The sequence below is a fragment of the Ambystoma mexicanum genome, chromosome 10, assembly GCF_040938575.1.
Source record: "Ambystoma mexicanum isolate Mex_15411 chromosome 10, UKY_AmexF1_1, whole genome shotgun sequence".
NCBI classification, from domain to species: Eukaryota; Metazoa; Chordata; class Amphibia; order Caudata; family Ambystomatidae; genus Ambystoma; species Ambystoma mexicanum.
Window position 1 is genome coordinate 1,130,805,093 of NC_090932.1, and position 21,824 is coordinate 1,130,826,916.

General features: G+C 46.4%; 1 protein-coding gene across 6 annotated transcripts in view; it reads right to left on the minus strand.

Moving 5' to 3' along the window:
- PAX8 (paired box 8) overlaps nucleotides 1–21,824 on the minus strand; it is a 104,575-nt gene that overhangs the window by 48,321 nt on the left and 34,430 nt on the right. For 4 of the 6 annotated variants that reach the window (XM_069619028.1, XM_069619023.1, XM_069619027.1 and 1 more), the window contains exons 3-4: nucleotides 11,770–11,886; nucleotides 568–733 (exon numbers count right to left, since the gene is read on the minus strand). In XM_069619028.1, coding sequence (XP_069475129.1) covers nucleotides 568–733; nucleotides 11,770–11,886 — 283 coding nt within the window. The remainder of the gene's footprint in view (nucleotides 1–567; nucleotides 734–11,769; nucleotides 11,887–21,824) is intronic. The other 2 variants (XM_069619024.1, XM_069619025.1) reach the window with 2 other exon arrangements.

Here is a 21,824-nt window from a genome sequence, read left to right on the forward strand (position 1 = left end):
GCAACCGTGTTGCAGTTTCAAGTGCTGGTCAAGTGGCACAGCGAGTAGAGCGCTTGCTTTGACATCTGTGCAGAGCCTGCTAACGCAGGTTCGAATCCCGGCGGGGCCAAACTCAGCCTTTCATCCTTCTGAGGTCGATAAATGATCACCACACACCGTGGGTAATAATAAGCAGCGCTCAGATAACCGAGGGTTTGTAGCGCTATATAAATGTCAAATTATTATTATAACATTGTTGCAGAGCACACATTCCAGGCTTGTGGTTGCCGGGGAGACAGAATTTCCTTAATGTGTCATCTGGAGTCTTCTAGTATTGCCCAACTAGTCTCTCAATGGACCCTTAGCAGTCCTCTAATAGCGTGTGAGTAATCTTACTAAGTCGTATGAGCCATCTACAAGAGCCCTAGAACTCTCTTCACTGATACTATGAAGTCTCCTAGTTGTGCTTTAGTGGTCTCTTAGTAGGTCCTTACAATTTCAGAAGTATTTTATTAGAGGTCTCTTAAAAGTGTTCAGCAGGCTTCTAGTAATTTTAGTACGATTTTGTAGGGTCTTAGTAACTCTTACCTGCCCAGGATTTTGCTGACGCAACCGTGGCTGACCCGCAGCTGACGAGAGATGTCACAGGGCCGTACTCCTTGGTGTGCCAGGTCGACTATGCGTTGCCGTACCACCTCAGGCAGGGGACGGCCGTTGACAAATGCCCCTCCCAGCTGGTTCAGACCCCCGTGGCCTGCAAAAGATGGCATAAAAGAGACATTTTAGCACAGTGGTATGAATACAGAAGATAAATAGTTGACTGTAAAAACAGTGGTGACTGACTGGTTAGACCAGTCCCTTCTAACTAGATGAGAAACCCTAGTGATAGTGAAGATGCTCAGGCTGTGGGAAACACATTAGGTAGCCGGGCAATTGTAACAATAATAGAGACTGCTGGGGAACAAACAAGATATTGCATTGTAGGGCAATGTTGGACATGGTGGACAATTCCAAGCTACAGCAAACACATCAGGGAGATTGCCAATGGTAACAACAGCACATATTGACAGGATACATGCGAGGTACTAAATGGAAGGACGATGCTTTTGACAGCAGACGCTGCCAGGTTATAAAGCAGATTTTGGGTAGAAGGGCAATGCTAGAGATAGTGGGTGAACACTGGACAGCCACACAAAAAACCACATCCGATATACAGGCAGCGAAAAGGGCGGTGGAGACTGCCATGGCAAGGCTAGACAAATTACATGAATGTGTGCTGCCAGAGCTAAAGGGGAACACCTGGATACAGAGGAGACACAGAGTAGATGGATAACCTGGAGCTTATTTTAGACTACTTCTGTACATATTACACATTGGATAAAGCACCACAGCTAGAAATAGCAGGAATTGCCTAGCTGTGGTGAACTCACTGAGTAATATGGCAATGCTAGAGAGAGTCGAGACTGTTTACTGATCAGTGATACAAAAGCTAGAAACAACAGTGATATGAGCAATTCTAGATATACCATAGACGGCCTTCCATAGAGGATACTTTATAGACAGGCAATGCCTGAGGAAGCAGAAACTCCCTATCTATGGGTGATACGCCTGAAATATGAGCAATGCTAGAGACAGCATAGACAGCCTTGCTATGGATGATGCACGGTATAGCTGGGCAATGATAGATAGAACACAGACTGACATTGCAAGATACAGCAGATAGATGGGCAATGTGTGTGCGCAGAGATTGCCTAGAACTGAGTGATGCAGTGGATAGACGTATAGTCTATGTGTGATACAGCAGAGAGAGAGGCAATGCTAGCAAGAGCAGAGACGGTGGCTATAGATGGTGCATCAGGTGGGCAATGGTGGAAATGTAGTTGGAATCCTTCCTGTTGAGTGTGTGCTTCTCGTGTAAAAGTGGCTCTGGTATTTATTTGTAGGCAATGATGGGGTGCCCCCCTCCTCTGCGGCTTTGCCCCTACCTTGTCTCTTTTATTCTACACCCCTCTATCTGGCTGTAGCTAGGCATCTGTACCCCTATTCTATTTCCCACGATTCTGGCCCTGCTCCAAACCCTCAGTTTTTACCCCACCCCTTTTCCTTCTGTTCCACCCCCCCTCTTTTCTGTATACCCCTCTCCTGTCCCTACTATTCTACTCGACCGACCCATGCTCTCTACCCACAACCCTCTCCATTCTACACACCCCTTCCCCAAGACCCTCTATTCTGTACACCTAATTTTACCGCTCCCATCCTATCTCCCCCCTGCTCTGCCTCCTATGCAGCGCCCATTCTGCCGTGCACTTCCTGCCCTATGCGCCCTCTCTTGCACTCCCCCCCCCGTCTTGCACTTTCCCTGCCCGCACCTTAAACCCTCCCCATCCTACGCCCCCTATCCTATCTTGTATGGCTGCCCACCTCCCCTATCCAGTGCCTTTGCCTACCTTGCTACGGTCCCCGTGCACCCCCTCCTCTGTTATGTGCCACCTCACTTGCATTGCCCTGTGCTGAACCCTTCATCCTAGGCCCAGATCCCGCGCCACCTACCTCGACCCTCTCCCGCCCCACTCCCTCCCTTCCCGGTGCTGTTATGGCCCCGCCTTTGGCTCGGCGCGCGCTGCCAGCCCCACTCCCGGGCACATCCAATTCCGCAGTTATTCCTGTAATGGCGGCGAGTCCATTACAGCTAATTTGTTCGTCCCCCTAATCTCCATTTATTTTTCCCTGGTTGGTATTAGAGGCACCCCCGACGGCCCATCCCTCACCCCCACCCCCTTCCTCATTGTATGGTTCTCTTTGAGAAACGGTGCACCCCTTGCAGCAGGCGGCGTCCCCCCGCTGCGTCCCCCCCTTTCACCCCTGGATCCCCAGGGCGCTCATCCCAAACCCGCTGGCTCCTTTCAGGAACACGGCCCAGGCCCCCTCTCCATTCTAAAGTTGTTCAGCCGTGGAGGGAATTAAATTGGAAGGCTGTGGGGGGAGGGGGGGCAGGGGGATGCACAGATGGAGGGTTGACTCTTTTGGGGGAGATGAGTCGGGTGGGGGTGTTCTGGTGCATCTCCCAATTCGACAATGGGCGGCGGAAACGAGTAGCGGTTTAGCAAAGGTGCCCACTGGCCCAGTTCAGCTCCATCCCAGCGCCGCATGTGGGCCGAGGTATGACGGCTTAAGCAGGCAAGCAGGCAAGGCTGGGGCAGAGTTCGTTCCCCGCGTTTCCTTCGAGAAATCATACGACAGCTAGCTGGCTGACTCTACCCCAGCCCCACCGACCCTTCAGAACTGCTGACACTACACCTCTATACCTTTGAAGCCACTCTGTGCAGTCTTTCTTCCGTGCAAGTCTTGCTAGAATAGCACCGAGGCGCTTGTGGCCTCGGGTTCCAGATGCACAGCAGGCCAATGTTGCAAGTGTCTCCTTCTGCCAGTCCTGTTTTTTGTTTTAGCTATATGTTAGGCAAGATTGTATGTAGTAACCCTGTGGGAGACTACACCAGCCTTGTCCTCTTGCTATTAGGTAACCCACCTATTGGTATAGGTCTGTACACACAAGTTGGTAGAGTGACTGAGCAGCCAGACTTCTCTCAAGAGGGGTAAATGTGAGCTGGAGAGGTGCAACATAGAGTTTCACAGTTGCAAGTATCCAAATAGCACTTATACTCAAGGTTTTCTAGTAAAATATTGATTTATTTATTTAACGGTTGGTTTTCAAGTAAGCCTTCTTTAGAAAGGGCAATAGGTAACAATAAAAATACACTTCACAACACTTCCTCAGATTTTAGATAAGCAAGTCGATACCATTTTGGGATGTCACACACACACTTCCTACACCCTGAGGTGACTTCAATTATGAGGACACTGTGGACATTGATATATCACTTTTGATAATTAAATGCAATACTGAGGTTGTGGAAAAGGAAAAAGGTTAGGGGAGGAATAAGGATATCAGGTTCTCAGAATATGTGAATACTTTGCAATCTTTCTGATGAAGTCTAGGTTAAACCTTTCCCAGCAATATAAGTTAAACTTATGTACCACCTAGGAAGGACAGTTAAAACCAAAGTCAGAGGGTAAGACGAGTCTGCAGGGGGCCAGGACAGCCAAAGTCAATTGAACAAAGTCTAAGGAGCCGAGGCACTTCTTCAGATAGCACAAAAATCTTGCACAATGGTACAAAGAGAGTTTGTAGAAAAAGGAATCACTGTTGGGCCACAAGCTGTTAGGCTTGTGAAAGGCAAAGCTGCAAGCAACTTTGCAAAAGGCAGCTACTGCAAGTCTCCAGTGAGAGCAAGCAAGCTACAGACAAAATAGGTAAGTACCCCTTCAGTCAAGACAGTACCTTAAGTTGGAAGAACAGGATTCAGCTGGATTCTGTCCTGCAGTTCCTGGGTTCCTGGGCCTCAGTCGTGGAGACAAGAGGGAGGATGTCTAGAGGACTCCTACACTGCAGTTCAAAGGTCAGCAGCGACAATGGGCTCTTTCCAAATCAGCGGCACTTTGCGGTTCCAGTTACCAGCAAATAGCACCACCGTGGCTCTTGGACACCTTATGGGCTCCCCTTGCTTCTGGGGTCCAGCACTCTGTTGAGGTGGCTCAGGCTTGGGCCATCCTGCTTCAGGAGGGTCCTCAAGATCTTCCTGCAGCTCGGGTCTGCCTTAAAGATGATGCACTTGTTTCTGGTGTTCCTGACCTGCAGCAGCAGCAAGGAAGTACAGCCAGCAGGGAAAGGGGTTCTAGCAAAGTTTGTCTTGGGGTCAGTTGGTCCCACCAACCCAAGGGAAGAAGTCATCCGTTCCGGGCTTCTCTAGGAACTTGGAGCTTCAGTACAGCAGCAGGGCTTCACCGGGCAGTTCAATGGTCCAGGAGGGCACAGCAAGCTTCTCTTCCAAGTTCTTTCATCGGATGTTTCTTCCAGTGGTCAACTCTGCCTTCTCTCCAAGAGACTTCGCCTTTTATGCAGGTTTCTCCCATTCATCCGCAGCCTAGCTGTCACTCACACAGCAGGGTGGTTGTCCTCCAAGGACAGTCAGCCAGCCAATCAGCACTGGGCGGATTCAGGTAACCAAGGAGACTAAGGACAGGGAGTTTCGGGCACTTCCCTCTCTTCCTGCTCTGCCAGACATACTGGAGCCAGAGGCGGGCCTCAGCATTGAAGCACCACCAAAGACAAAATGAACAAACGGGGCAAACCTGGTTTGAGGAGCAGAGTAAAATGCAAGAAAGACCTCACAAGCAAGACATGGTGAAAAAAGAAGACCAGGGCCATTTTTACAAAATGGGCACCCATGGGTGCAATACTGCAGCTGAAGATTCAGCCTGTGGTAAAAATGCACAATGGTAGGAAACTTAAACCACTGCCACCAGCCAGTAAATGTAGTGAGGGCAACAAAACATTTTACACGAGAGAGTAGGAAAAGAGGCTGCAAAGTAACCCCGCAGCAGTCCACATAAGATGGGGTGTGCTGGACCTACATAGGAAAAAGGTAAGTAAAGTCAATTTCACTTTACTACTCTTGGGAACAGTCGTTTACCCACGAGAAGGTATTTAAACCTTATGAGAAATCCAAAGGACTTCTCTGTGACACTGCACTGAAGGTAAGGACAAACTGTCTTTACTCAGTCAGGTCTTGCTGCCATTCTGCCTGTCTCCTGGTTTGAGCAACTGCGGTACTCACGATATAGACACTTCTGCCAGCAGGCCAGGAAAATACTGCAACCGCATTAAAAAAAACGAAAATCACAGATTTTGCCAACAACAAAATGGCAGCACGATCAAGTAATTTCCTGATTGCTCGTAAAACTCAATTACTGACAAGTCAGCTGTAATTGGGCCTCTAAAAGCCCACAGTCTATCCCGGTCATGATTGTCCAAAATAAGAGGCCACTAAGCCTCATTTTTATTATGGGGTACAGGGGACTGTCACAAATATAAGTGTTTCTGTAATAGTGCAAGCCGACAGGCTCATTAATCAGTAAAGAACTGCTCAATTTGTGACTACCTTTGCTCTGAAAAGTTGCTACTGGCACAATAAAATGAAATGAAATGATAATTTATTTATATCGCGCTCATACACAAGTGTTTAAGAGCGCGATCCTCTAACTCTTAGTGACATATACAGGCCATCATTCGCGACCACAGAAGACAATTACTAGTTCAAGGTAATGCCCTTTGGATTAAATTATGCTATTGGTAATTGAATTCCTACAGGGTGTGACCAAATTTTGTGTTGTCTAAGACACGGCTGTTTCCTGTACCGATTTGGATGGCCACATGTGTCAACTTCAAATGATGCTGCAGGACCTCAGGCAGACTAAGCTCAAACTTTAATCATATTACCTCCTGACTGCATTGAGTTCAAGAAAGTAGCCAATGATTCTCATTTGCAATGGCAGCTTTCAAGAAGTTTCTAAAAACCTGAAAATATGAGCACCTTTAGGCAGCCATTGTAAGGGCAGTAGACATTGGGCAGGAACTAATTGTCCATGCTGGGGGCACAGGAGCAGTCCAGGCCCATTTAAATGAAATGCTAAAAAGCATCCTGTGACCTTCATTAGTAGGCATCTCATTCCAAAACTGGCATCAATTGTGAAATAATGTTTTGCCATTATCTAGAAGCCCAAGAAGCTTATATCCTAGTGAACCCGGGTAAGACGAGGTAACAGTATCTGAGATGGATGGGGAGGCAGATCTTACTCATACATCAATAATCAGACCGATTCAGGAAGTTTGGCAAAAGTCAGAGCTGTTTTTAAAACAGGGAGTACAACGGACATCAACGGTGCCGCACACACTTATCTCACAATATTTCATGAAAAACCGTTCCTTTATTCTAAATATTTGTCATGCGTGGTGTCACACTACATGGCAAATAAGAAAACCTACGGGAAATTGTGGTTAGTCAAAGGGGAACATCTACATATACTTTCTATGGGATACAGGCACATGATTGTGTCTCTAAGATCAGGTGGACGATTAAGCCCATCCCAAGTGCAAGTCATCTTCTGTGTCAGTCTAATACACTACATATGATTGGCTTCTCAAACTATAGGGCTCCTTAATACGTGGCCCTCTATAATTGGTTGGCACTTCTGGAATATTCCACTTGCTAGCAGCACGCAAGCTGCTACCCCACGTGCCAGGGGTTTGGCCTGATCATGCCTCCCCACCCAATAAGCCCAAAATCCATCATCACTCCTGCGGTCTGCCATTCAATTATCTCCTTTGAACTTGGCCTTGCAGAGGCTCACTATGCCTGAGAATAAAAGGGATTGTGGCATGGCCTTATCTTCTGGTCTCAGTGTAGCTCCCCCAAGGTCTATTTTCATCTGATCATGTGACTGGAGACCACGGTTTTGAGCTTTTTGTTGTATTTAATTCTATTAAATAATACTTGTTAAATGAAGAAATCTTGGCACCCTTAGTGACTTTCGTTCCACCGCAACCAGGAACTCAGCTTGTTTCTCACGTTATTGTATCTTCTTGAGTACATGGCAACGCTCTCTGCTGCGCCACACTTCCATTCACAGGGTCCAAGTTTGCTAAAGTGCATTGTGGAACATCCAGATTCTATACATTCATATATATATATATATATATATATATATATGTATATATATATATATATATATATATATATATATATATATTGGCGCATCACTGCTATCTATTCACTACGTAGCCTGCCTTATGATTACTTTGTCTACTTGCATTACTGTGTCTGTACAATTGTAAAATGGTTTTGCATTTTCTTCAGTGCTTCTCCACACGTGTAATCTTCATTTCGCTCCAGAAATGTTGCTTACTTCACTACTCTGTCGTCAGCTTCTATACGATCTATATTCTTCATTTATTTGCAACTCTTCTAGGTCCGTCACCTCTACTTCACGTGACGTCACCAGTCTTCTCTTTCATTCGTTTTCACACATCTTCCGGAATTTCGTTCAGAAGATTGTCATTTCTTCGCGGATACATATAGGGTTTTCTCAATGGATACCTTGTTTCAAGGACTTTTTGCGATATAGGCACCATTATTGGCTTTGTGCATGACGCAATTTCCGGTTGCCAAAATATAGGCAGAATAGGGGTGGAACTTCCAAGTAGAGGTACTTTGCTCCTCCTCTACACTACCTTTTTTATATCTTTTGAATGGTTGGTTCATGGCTGTAAGAGAGGAGAGGCCAGTTCTCTTCCATTGGGGCTATTTATCTCCAGGGTCTGAACTTTACAGTCCAGCATTGACCATGTTGACTCGTGGGTGGCAGAGATGTGATGCACTAACATATAAGCATGCCATACTGCCCTCAACATAGATGAGTCTGATGGCTCTGCGTCGCTACCAAAAGAAGAAGCAGCTGTCCCTGGAATCCCCTTGGTTAATGGACACCAGTTAGGTTACAGCTAGTGTCAGGACCTTTTAGGGAAAGTCTGCAAGGGCTTAGGCCAGTTCCTTGGTATCCATAATACATAATCTCCCTAACCATCATGTCTGCCATAAGGGCATACCTTTGCTACAAGCTTAACAGCCAGACACTGGTCCCGCAGGTTACTCAGGAGGACAGACTTAGGTCGCTCCTGTCCTGTACCCGCTGGCACCCTTTGCAACTGCACAAGCACACCTTAGATGCAGCAACAAGAGCGAGCACCAGCGAAGGATGATCACACCTCTGGCCTTCAAGCGCAAAACCGAATATGCCTGACACAGGACACACTCCAACACACACTTTTCATCGACACATCCAGCCTCTGCCGTGCAATGCTCCCTGAAAAGCAGAGAACAGAACATTACAAGGCCACACAAGTGGCTCCACTATACAAGTGCTCCTTAGCACATGGCAGCAGAGTGGAGACAGCGTTATGTTATCACGGAGCACAATGTTTCCCTAGTAACGTCGCAGAGAACGTGTCATAAAAGAAAGCGCTGTCTCACCTCTAAATACATCACAGATCGGACAGTCGCCTTAGGAACGGTATCCCATAATGCACTAGCTCGCTGCTAGTGACGCCAAGCGCAATACGTCACTGGTAGAGAGCTCTGTCTCGCTGACACATTCTGACGCAAATACGCGGTTAATGATGACATCACCGTGCTGCATTTTTTGCATTCATAGTTCTGTAATACAAATACCTTTGAAAGGGACAGAGTGTATTCAGCTCAAAGGGGTCTTTGCAGACAGCGGTTGAGCCAGGGTGTCCAGTACCCCTCTTCTATTCACTGTCACACGCAATGACATGTTGGCGAAGAAACCCCCTGACCTGTGAGTGTTGATTTTCTCATTCAGTGAACTCTTGGTGGGGTGGAGGTGGTGGGGGCGGGGGAGTGGTAGATCATCGTGTAATATGTGAGAGTTGCGTGAAGCAGGATAGGGGATTCTGTTTCGTTATTATTTCTGTACACGCCCTATTGTTGACAAGTTAGCAGGCTACGGACTGTTCAGATGTAAACAATTATCACCACGAATAAAGACAGAAACATACAAGAGAATGCCTGCAAGTACACAAGTAAAGTACAGTAAGCACACACGAAATTGAAGCAGCTCCAATGGCCAGCAGGCGACTGAGACTGAGACATTGCTCTTACTGGAAGTCAACTGACCATTACGCAAAATGTGGCTTGTGGAGTCAGCATGCATAACAAGCAATACGCATATGGAGCCAGGTGGCCAATGAATAACAGGAATTATCATACATAATTACTGGCGATTGGTCGGCTTCACAGCAGCAGTCTGAAATGGGAGTCCTCTGAGAGAGTGTGGAGAGCATCTTCAGGCTCTGCGCTCTGAATGATACTCTGTTTGTCAAGTCTCACACAAGCATTGTGGTACCACCTGGCACGCTCCAGCGCTACCGTGCCACTCTACGACACAGGGAGCCTGTGAAGATTCAGCTCATCACCACATGCCTCCCTTTCTTGATGGAATACTCAATGTTCTTTATCAAACAGTTTATATCATAGCCCCAAAGCCTGCTGGACAACTTCTTCTCAGGCACACGTTGCGACAATCTTGTTTCGATGTTGTTGATTCCAGAATCGGGCCTCTTTCAGGCTGAACGTAATGTAGGATGCCTCATACTCTTGCGCCAGGACAGAGGTGGACTCACCTGAAATGGTTTCCTCTTCCAGGGCGTCTTCTTGCAGAGTTCCTTGCTGAGATGCCATCTCACTCTTGTCTTGGTGGTGCTGAGTGTTCAAGATTCTTCTGTTGACTACAGAGCTTTCCTGGGTTCAGGTGTTCAGGTTCTCTGTGATTTTTCTGGTAACGTACAACCCTCCTCAGTACTTTACTCTCTTCTGTGAGTACATAATGGTTTCCTCTTTTGAGTACTCCTTTGGGATAGCTATTCTTAGACGTGTTGGAGTTATCTTTGTGTGTGCGTATGCTTTTTCGCCCAATTGCCTTCACTTACTTTGGAAGCTTGTACTGCCTTTTATCTGTCATAGAGTGCCCTTTGACTTGTTTACACTTGATCCCGCACGGGATACTAATAATGGCCACTGATGTGCCCATTCTGATGTCTGGTTAATACACGCAGTTAGTGATTTGGGTTCCTTGTGCAGTTGTATCTAATGATATGCATCTCTCATATCTAGATTCAACAAGATATTTGCATCTAATAGCAGCAGCAGTAGCTTTGGTAGGCTGGATATGGGATATCTATCAGTCATTATTTTGTAGTTCAGTCTCCTTTAGTCAACACAAAAGCGAAGTCTGATTGAAGAGGGCTTTTTGATGAGTACAACAGAGCTCAACCACTGAGATGCCTCCACTGGTTCAATGGTCTTCTTATTTTGTAGTTTTTATCTTAAGTGTTTCAGGGCCCAATGTGCCATGGCCAGGACAGGGGGAACATTTTGTTTCAGCAGGACTGCACTGGGACATGAGTATATATAGCGGCAGTAGTTCTTTATCCATCCTAATGTCCTTTGGAATGGGTTTCGAGTGACCACACACACACCACACGAATTCTCCGCAAGCAAGCACAGACACGCTCGCCAAACATGTTACTCAGACACAATATATCCACCCACATGTGCACAAATTACATACACATGCAATGCATGCACACAAAAGCCACACAATCCTGATAGTTGAGCCACGTGCATATTTCATAGGCATACTGCCAAATGGACTACAAATGAACTACAGCCCATGTGCATCTGCTTGTGTCGGTGTCCATGCTTGAGTTTTGTGTGCTCCCATTCTGACTTCATGCATGCTTGGGGGGAGAAGCTACCTACTATAGTAATGGAGAATAGTGCCAAGCCAGGTTTTCTGTATACACAATGAACATTCCAATAACCTGCATTCAGAGCCACTGTATGCAAATGTATCTCATGAATATTCATAGTGGTAACCTGGAAGACCTGAGTGGATTAGGATCTTGAAGACCTCAGTAGGTACTCATGTCTCAGCTAGTGCAGAACGAGGTCCTTGGACTGCTCACCATTACCCAGAGGCAAAGTGGTCTATTGGGAAATTGATCCATTCTCCGGCCAGCCCGATCCCCTGTTCGGCCGGGCGTTCATGCATCCGGTCACTCATATGCCATGCTTTCCCAGAAATGTGGTGGATTCCACTTGAGCACTACCGCCTGTGCTGCTTTGGCATTCTCTCCAATCCTGAATCCATAGGCTAGGCCTCTGCAGCGAGGAAGAAGGCGCCGAAGCATGGCCCGTCTTCTTCCCGGGGAGACGGAGTGCTTCAGCTTTGGGGGGGAAAATGGGGAAAATACAGGCATGGTTACGTGAAACAGTTGTGCAGGCAGGAAGAGGTAAGAAAGCAAGCTCTGACCTATGTGGAAGGAGTTGTTGGTGCCGATCCAGGGCCTGTCGCTGCCCCCGCTGTGCTCTGTGGATAAAGGGAGGATTTCATTTTCAGGTGCGCTCAAGCGGGTACATTTCATAAGCACTAAAATCAGAGAGGGGAAGAAGAGGAGAGAGAAAGGGAGGAGAGAAAAGGAGATATTCAGGGTGGAGGCATGGGGCAGCCGTCTGGGAGGGGTAAGTGAGGTCAAGGGGGTACAATGGACAAAGGGCAGAGCGAGAGAAAGTGAACAAAGACACAGGGGAGGGCGAAAATAGAGACAGGGAAAGAATGGAAAGAGAGAGTGAGAGAGAGGGGAGGAGAAATAGAGAGCAATAGTGAGAAATAGAGAAAGAGAAATAGAGAAAGAGGACACGACACAGAGGAAATCAACGAAGAGAGAGGGGCATGAAAAAGGGCTATGCCGATTGGAAATGGGTAGAAATGCAAAAAGAGGTTGATGGAGAAAATGAAGAGTGAAGAAAAGGGAGCCAAGATGAGCGTTGTAAACCCATGGACGAAAGAGAGAGATACGGGGAGGACAAGAGAATGGGAGAGACTAGAAGAGAGGGAGTGTTTCCTGTGTAGCTCCCACTGTGTCTGGAAACGCCACTAGCCTCTTTGGGGTGTTTGGGGAATGCATGGGGTGCACGTGCAAGGTGCAGGGCAGTGACATTTTGCTCTCTGCCAACCAGTGCTTGAAAGGCTGCCCTGGTGAGGCAGAGAGGCGACGCTATGCTCATTCAATCCTTGGCTTCTCTGTTGAGACAGGCACGGTATATGCGTGTCACTCTGGTGGGGGCTTGCCAGTGGAATGGGGGCTAGGAAAGGCGGTTCAGGGGGTATAAGGGAAGCGTCAGAACTAGGAGAAGTGCGTTGTGAGAAGGGGAAACTACAGGGTGATATAAGGATAGCGCCATTTTAGGGGTATCAGTTTGGGGACATGGACATCCCTAGCTTAGCATTTGGACTCTCTGGGACGAAATATACATAATCAGCACCACGTGGACACACCATGAAAAAGACTTGAAATATTAGGATGTATTTGGAGCCCAGGGATCGAGGCAGAATTTAGGGGGCACACAGGGAGGAGGTGGGGGAGCGAGGTGCAACCAAGTGGGGCTGCAACCCTAGAAAGGAAGGAAGGAGGAAGAGAAGAGGAAAGAGAAGGAATGGAAAGGGAAAACGGGAAGGAGGAAAACAGAAGGTGAACACTGAATACAATAAGCAAGGTTTGGTGAGGCCACTAACAGAAAGACGATGTTCCCTCACTGACCCTCACAATGCACCTCACTGACCCTCACAATGCCCCTCACTGACCCTCACAATGCCCCTCACTGACTCACAATGCACCTCACTGACCCTCACAATGCCCCTCACTGACCCTCACAATGCCCCTCACTGACCCTCACAATGCCCCTCACTGACCCTCACAGGATCTGCTCACCCTTAAATGGCTTTCCCCACCTCTCAATGCCCCTTATCGCCCCTCGTCTGCTTGTGCTAGACCTCACCGCCTCCCACTTGCCCTCCCTGGCCCTCACTACCCTTGTTGCTTTTCATTGTCTCCCACAGCCCCTCATTGCTCTTACCTAACCTAAGTGCACCTCACTGGACCTTACTGTCCTTAATAAACCCTCATAGCCCTGTGGCTTCTCACTAGACTGCGCCCCCCTCACTGACCTTCATTGCCCTGGTTAAGCTGGTTCACGGGCGAGCAGGTAATCAAACAGGCATTGGCAACAGTTTTGACATGTGTGCAGACATGGAATAGGCATTTACCATGCAATGCCATGAGGGCACTACTGGCCATAAAATGGCAACAGCTTGGAAATGGTATGATTACCTGGTATATGATAGCAGTGAATGGCAAACGCCCATCTAATAACTATGAACAAGCCAAACCATTCGCCTTTTAAATGCTTATTTTCAACAGGACTTCAGTGCAAGGAAGAGATGTAAGCCGCTCTTGTTTAAGACATTTTTTACACCAGTAACCTATTTAAAACTCCAATTCAGCCATTAGCTGTCAGCAGACTGCTTAGAAATAACACAGGCAAGCCAAAGTTTGATGTTACTGCTTATTAGAGCTACCTAAAAGTAGATTGCGTAATTTAAAGCATGTCACACACAGGACAGCGCCACCCAGAAGCCCTCACTGGAAGCTCAACTGCAGTTTAGAGCCAGAGGGGCAATGCATTGTGGGTATGCACATGTGCTCAAATGTAGAGCTAGCCTAACGAGATCCCTGGGGGAAAATGTTTTGTGCAGGGAGGGGCAGGTAGTGCGTGGGAATGACCATAGGGCTTACCATGGCCATAGCAGTCGATGGGTGGGTGGGTAAATAAAAAAACAACAACCACAGGCTGTGTGTCCCTCCTCGAATGTCCTCTCCCTCCTCGCTGTACGCCAATGCAATAGTTTTGGTTTACAGGTGGCGTTTTAGCACCACCTAACAACCAAAACTGAAAAAGATGCAGGTAAGGAAACGGGGGTGGGGGGACAGGAAGGAAAGATAAAAAGTGGAAGTTGTGAAAAAGAAATAAAGATTTGCAGTGGAAAAATTGTAGGAACAACAGGGGCAACATTGGAAAACAGACTGTAAAGATTGGATGACGGGAGGAGGGAGTGGGGAGGGGGAATTCAGACATAAGTGGAGCATGTCTGATACCAAGGGAAAGATGTTAAGTGATGAACGTGGCTTAAATAAAGCAGGCTTTTATCAAATTTACCAGGGCACATTCTATGAAGCACATCTCATTCCTGCTCCTTACTCCGCCTCAATCGATTCGAAATGCTGCCCATGAAGGTGATGTGATGGAGAGCAAGCATGTCCCCCGCTGTGCGAAGAACTACGCCACAGTGGCAGCAAGGGGGACCCTCTTATAATGAAGCGGAGCATTAAAGGATTACGGGAAAGCAGTTCATTCATTCATTTTACAGGTCCCCTGACACGCAGGATGACAGCAAAGCTGGGACGCCATCTTGGCTTTGCTCGCGACCTCCGTCTCATGAGATTTTCATGCAGGAGTAAAACCAATGCATTCTAATGGGAGCGCCTCTCACTAGGGATCTATATGATTATTTCGACAAGATAACTTCGAATCCCAAAATACCGACTTTTTTACCCCTTTTTACCACATAAATATTTGCAGGGGGAGACCCCCGCACCCCTGTCGATACCTCTCCACCTTTTTCTATTAACTTAATCCCGCCAACACATATATATAGGATGAAAATGTGGCTTTCGAAATTCTATATTAAAATCTTTTGATCCTTTATTGTGGTATGATGCCCTCCTTAGCCGCTGCTAACGAGCAGGCGGATTCTATGGGAAGCCAGAGTAAAATACAGTCTGCAAAGCGTATTTGCAGGCAGTGTTTTATTTCTCCCAAAGCAGAAAGAAAAAGTAGAGTGAACGCCTTCACTGAAGGAAACTCAGCTTTGAGAGGGTTTCAAACCTGCATGCAGGGGGCCCGCGACATGCATGAGGAAGTGGGCCCGCGACATGCATGTGGAAACGTCGGTGCTTCCCTGCATGCAATTACTCTTCTCTTCAAAACGCCACCTGCAGATGCAGGGTTGAGGAGGAGTTTCCCCAAAGTCTTCACAATTCATTAATTCATTTGGGACTACCACCATAGTAGTCTCAAAGCACATAAAACGTATCCATAATTGCTGACATATTCCAACGAAATGTTTCCTGGCATGATATGGTGGAAAATATTTGCTGGTATATTAGCGTAAAATATTTACTGATTTCATCTTATATTCGCAACTTTCAGAATGTGATTAACCAGCTTGGTCCTAGTGTGTGTTGGGCTGGGAAGGTTGAGGTGGGGGTGAGGAAATGGGTGGGTTTGGGGGGTCAAATCCCCGATTAACAGGAAAACCAGCGGGCAAGGGTGGGGGTGGGGACGGCATCGCCTTCCGAGGTAGGTGGATATGTGATATTTTGGCATTTTAAAGACCACACAACAAACGACAGAAAATGTGTCTTTTTTTGTGTCCGGCCTTTAAAATGCGGAAATATCACAGAGAACCATTCTGCATGTGCTTACTTCTAGCTCATGACATTTTGCAAAGTATGTTTAGTGTTATTTTCCTTTTATAAATGTAGGAATACAAGTAGCAGAATGCAAAGCAATGTGAACTTCAGAGACATCTGGAAAGGGATCTCTGTAAATTCTCCTGCTATTGTAAAGATAAACATACACATCCCAAATTATCCTGTTTCTTAACCTGTCCCTTTAGTCATTCCTTGGCACAAGCAGGCAGCTTGATATTCCATCTTCAGTTCCAAAGAACAACTGTTTTTACAAGCCACAGGGGCCGGAATATTGAAAATGGAGAGGACAGCTTTGAGCATGCAACTAATATTATATATTGTTCTTGAAGGCATGTAAATATTGGCCAGCAAATTGTAGGCAGTGTTGGAGTTTGGCTTTGATGCAGATGAGCCGCTAACAAAGGGCGCTCCAATCAGAGGCAGGATGATAAGAAGCCAGGGCAGCCCAGCTTGAGACTAGGGGCCCGATTCTCAACTGGGTGGTAATTGCCGAAATTGTTGTAAACATTTTCGGTAATTACACCCTATTCTGAAGGTGGCGCAATGTTCCGAAATCGCAATCATTGCACCACTTTAGGAATATGGGTGGCGGTTGCTAGGAAGGCCTCCGCTCTGAAGGCCTAGGCAATGTTTTCTCTTGGAATTCTGGGAATTGTAGTTTTTTGTTTCCAATTTTAAATTCAAGAATAAAAGTTCCCGAATTCCAAGAAAAAAACATGAATGAATGACTTTCTCACGCATAGCTTGAGGTGACGTTAGAGCTCTGGTACAATGCCATGTGCCTGAGTTTCTGGCAGTACCCGGGAGATGCAAGCCGAGTTTTGGTGGGCGTCTGTGGCATTGTGGGTATGGCCTCACTTAAGCCGTGAATGGCACCTCTGGAAACCTTTGCATAGGTCTACCACTCCTTTTCCAACTTCACTAGCTGCTCTGTGGTTAAATGCGCCTGTTGAACGCAGGTGCAGAGTGAAACTCCGTCCATAATCAATGGTCGAAGTGAGCGGGAACGGTCGGTAGCGGTGTTCCACTACTTTTATTTTTTACTGTTAACAGCTTCACTACTGCAACCATTTTCACCATTCTGGAAGTGTTCTTTATGAAGTTAAAGCACACATCTCCATTTTACCACTAGACCGTCACAGCTAAACTGAAATCTGTTTCAACTCAATTGGCTGTCAACCAGCATGACTGCAACCTTTGAGAAATGTGTTGCACGTTGCCCCTTCCTTTCTACTCTCTCGCCAGCTCCACTACTTTTTCGGTACACTTCCATCACTGGCCATGATATGGGGCATCGCCCCTTGTTTGCTCTTTACAGAGCACTCTGCAGGGGCAACAATGTTTTAGGTCTTGTAGGTTGGAAAAAAGAAAAACGGAAAAAAAGAAAAAGGTGTACCCCCAGTCCTAACGAGAATGTGTGTGAGCCAGGTCTGTCAGTGTGATTGTGTGGAGAGAAGGGGTGAAAGACCGAGGTGAGAAGGAAGAAATTGTGGAACAGTTTGACTTTGCACCCTAAGATAACCCTCCCCACACCCTGAGAAATGCAGATGGGGAGGTGGCAAAATATATGGGGAATGGCACCACTCAGGTGTAGTAAAACATTTAGGCTTCGAAGGGGGGGAGGGGTAAAGTGCGATTCAGTAAAACAAACACTACATAGCCAATACATCAGGTAAGGCTCAGCCAGATTTTATTGAGAGGTGGATTCCATTATTTGTAAGAAAAATCTGCGTCTGTTGCCTTGGAATCACCAGATCCCCTTTCAGATTTCATCTGCAGGGAATTCAGTAAGATGATCTGGTTTAGTATCCTCCACAACCCACAGGAACTCTTGAGCACATCTCAAGGCCATCACTCACCCCAAGGCCATCACACAATCACAACATGTTTTAAACTAGTACCGTTAATATATTACAGTGTCCCCTCCTTCCATACTTGTCCCCCCCCCCTTCCAGCACTATCTGAAATGTTGTCAGGCTGAGTAAGATAGTCCCTTGTTTTGTTCCTCTCCCTCCTTCTCATCCCCTCTCGCTCACCTCTTGTAAATTCCGGCTCTACCAGAAATGTCGTCAGGCCTAGTATGGTAGTCGCCTCTCTGTTTCCCTTTCCTTCCTATCATGAACTATCTCAAATGTCGCCAGGCTGAGTACGATAGCTATTTTCACATTCTTGTTGTTCATGGCCTGTAAAAATGTCATTGTATTTTTCTTTGTTCACTCCCTTGACTTGAAGCACTTTGAACCACATTGTGTATAGGCGCTATATAAATAAACTACCATATCATATCATAGGAGTACCTTCTTGCAACAAAAGCTTACTTGCTAAAAGTGGGCAGCCTTCTTTACCATCCAGAAAAAAATCGGTTTAATTAAATATATATACAGTGAACAAGCCAGCCACGCGATAGTGGTGAAACGCGTCAGACTGCTTGCATTCTGCTGGCACGAACGTTGTTGGGAGGATGAATGATTTTATGAAATCCACTGATTTTTTCAAATAAGCCTTAAAGTATTTTATTAAACTTTCAAACTTTTTGGCCCTTTTATTCTTGAGGATCTTTGATGGGAGTGCTGCGCAATACAACAGTGCTTTCTCACCGCCAATTTTTTGGATATATATATATATATATATATATATCCCAGCCATTATTATACAAACCCTGTATTGTATAAAACTGAATACTTGAATGTTCGTGTGTCTATTTAGTCTCTTACTTTCACCCTTTACCCTTCCCTCCTCCTATTCCCTGTCCCCCCACACCCCCACAGACCATTGTCCGGTTGTTAATGTGGGTGTGGGTCACAGTTTACCTATAGTCGGACAAGACTCCGTGAAAAAGAGTGCTTTAAAACCAATACAGTGGGGAGGTGCACGGTATAAACGACTAATAACATAACATAACATAAAAAAGCTATGAGGTGAAGACAGGCTTGAAATAGTTCCAAACTGTTCTGCTGAGATTCGACTTCCATCCGAACTGGAACCCCAAAAGGGCATTCGCATCCAACCCCTCACAGGAAACAGAGGGCTCCTCTGCACCCTGGGCAGGGGCATTGGCCAATCAGGGTGCTCTGAATGCAGGCTGTGTTCACTGATATAATCCAGCGTTCTGAGCATCTGGACAGGTGTGTCCATACCTGTCCGTAGCCTCTGAGGTTAAGATTGAAAATGGTTTCTTAGTGCCTGAAAATCTACAATTAATTCTCAGGCCCAACATGATAGCCCCTCTAGGAGTCTAAAGCTTCCAATTCCTCACCATCCATGTTTTAAGCGAGCGAGACCGACTGGAGATCTATTTTGGTCAAACCACTGCAGCCATCTGGCAGCTCCAGGCACAAGGGCCGGCAGGCGGCAGGCTTGTGGTGTTGCATGCTCTCAGCAGCCTCCTCTGGGGGTTCTTAGTGCACGCACACGCTCAGCATCTCCCTCGGGGCCGAGAGCAGTGGTGCAGGCCATACCCAAGCCCACGGTAACTCCACTTACTCGGCTGATGGCTGTATCAGTTTACATGCCTCGTGTCAAGTCTCAGCTAAGTGTCTTTCTTCAGATCTACTTTATGACATCAATTTTTTTTTCCCCCGAATTACATAACATACATTTTTCCCCTTTTAAACGCATTTCGCTGTAATTTAATGCAGGTGGGAGCGACCTCCCCCAGCCCCTCGATTTCACCCCCACGCCCCCAATTGTTATTAATACCCTTACAACCCCATCTACATTTTGGTGAAATGCGTTAAAAAACCTCGTAATGGCATTCGAAATTACTGGCTGCGATGTTTAGGTATGATACAGTCCCAGGGTGATGCATAAAGCATGAGAAGAGCTTCCCGATTGGTCTACTCAATGCATTTGGGCCACCAGTATAGCCGGTGGATGCACTGGCAAACTCCAGTCTCCTTCTCTGCTTCATGAATGACGTGGGCTTGTGCGGCGGGCTCAATCCAGAAGCGCTTCTGCTGAAGGCCACACCGCGTCTTGGATCTCTAATTGATTTCTGGGGAGCTCGCTCCAAGACGGTACATTCGTAGGAATGCATGAATTCACTTCCCCAGCCCCACAGGGCACAGACAGATGCATCCTTGCATCTGAATCCGGGGCCTTCACACCAAGTTGAATTATCGGTTTCAAGCAAGGGACCCCCGCCGCCCTGCCTTTGGGCTCCAACTAGATCAGTGCTACACAAATTCAAACAATAAATCATTTCAGCCTCGGTGGTCGTATGACAGGTGGTGGATTGATTCTGGGGCTTTCCGAGAGTGAGCTGTTTGGGCGGAATTGGTGGGCAATTGTTGAAGAGCCGGGTGCTGGCTGACTGGATGTCCAGAGGTTTGGTGTGTGGCGGATGTAGACTGGTGCTTCATGCTGTGGGCTTGTAGCTGCCTCTGGCCTTTCAACTTGTGCATTCCTGAATTCAGGGGGCTGGGGTCACACACTAAATTCTAATATTGTAAGTTCATAGGCTGGCTTTACTACTCACACTAATAAACACACACCTCCAATGTAGGAAAGTAGGAACATGATCCTAATAGTCACTTAATATAATTTTATTAATTTAGGGGGAGTTCCTTGGTAATTCCCGGAGCCTCAATGGAGATGGTTTAGCTGCTGCTAAATCATACCTGTTTATTTGGGCCTGCCCCAACCAAAGTTACCTGACTACAGGTTTAGAGAGCCATAGCTCAACAGAGAAAAACGCTACGACTCTAAGGGCCTGATTCACAGAACGTTTTCCTATGGGATTGCACCATTCTAAAACACTTCCATGAATCAGCCCAATATCTTGACCTTGCAGAATTTTGAGGTAAACTTGGAGGCTCTGATATATTTGCATTCTCTGGAGAAAAATAAAATCGACTTTGTCTCCACTGTTGCTTCTGGGAAATTCCAGGTAAAGCACATTTGAAAAAGAAAGTTCCTGGGAAGCAGGTGGGAACCCCAGAGCTTGTAAAATGTAGGACTTTCTTGCTAGCACAATCAGCCAATGATACCTATCCTCGGGCCCGTCCAATCCGATGGGTAACCGATAATCGCATATCTTAATTCACCAAGCCCAGCCAGTTCTTTAACCATAGCATCAATTTAGTGCGATGTCGCAATTAACATCTTAAATGTTAAGCTTCACACTGTGGGGTGAAATATAGGCCCTGAACGCCAGAAATAAAGAGGCCAAAGTGATTTGGGAAGTCCCATTGAAGTATAAGGCCAGTACAGAAATGGTGATGTCAGACATGAGGCCAGTTGAACCAAAGACAGGCCTAAATCTCAAAGGAAAGAAAGTGGGCTTAAACTTAAAAGTGCAAACATATGCACACTGCATTTCAGAAAGAAAAAGAAAGACATGTGGCTGACTATGCTATTTTACTTACTCCATGGAGAGCTGCACTTTTACTTAAAGAGTCAGATAACAGTGTGTACATTATACCAATGTAATACCAGATTGTGCTCCCGTCATCTCAAGTGAAACCAAGCTCATTGCAATTATAAGTGATAAAAGAACTTCCTTTTCCTCATCCAAATGACAATATGCTAAGAGAAGTGCTCACTAGACTTTCAGAGTTTGAACATGGTTTTCTCATATACCTGCCCTATACATATGGACATTCCAGAAGTGATATTCATGTATTTTGCAACTGTGAGATTAAAGAAGTACATTACACAAGGATATAAGGCCCAGGTGCCTTATAAAATGTCATGTAAAAGGTACTGTGTGTGCATTTTACATGCAGCCGTCATTTCGCCTAAAGATGAAACTTAACCTCCAACACCTTTCCTCTGCTGACCTGGAGACGGAGGGCCTGGTTGTCAACCATCAATCAGGGCCATTGCTTAAAAATATAGGAATAAATACACTGCCTAGATTCAAACCAAAGTGGAAACAGATAAGGCCATGCCTGCTCTTTCAGCAGAGGTGACCTTGAGGTCACAATTCCCATAAAATGTCCATTAGAGTTGCAGCTAGGCCCATTACAGGCCA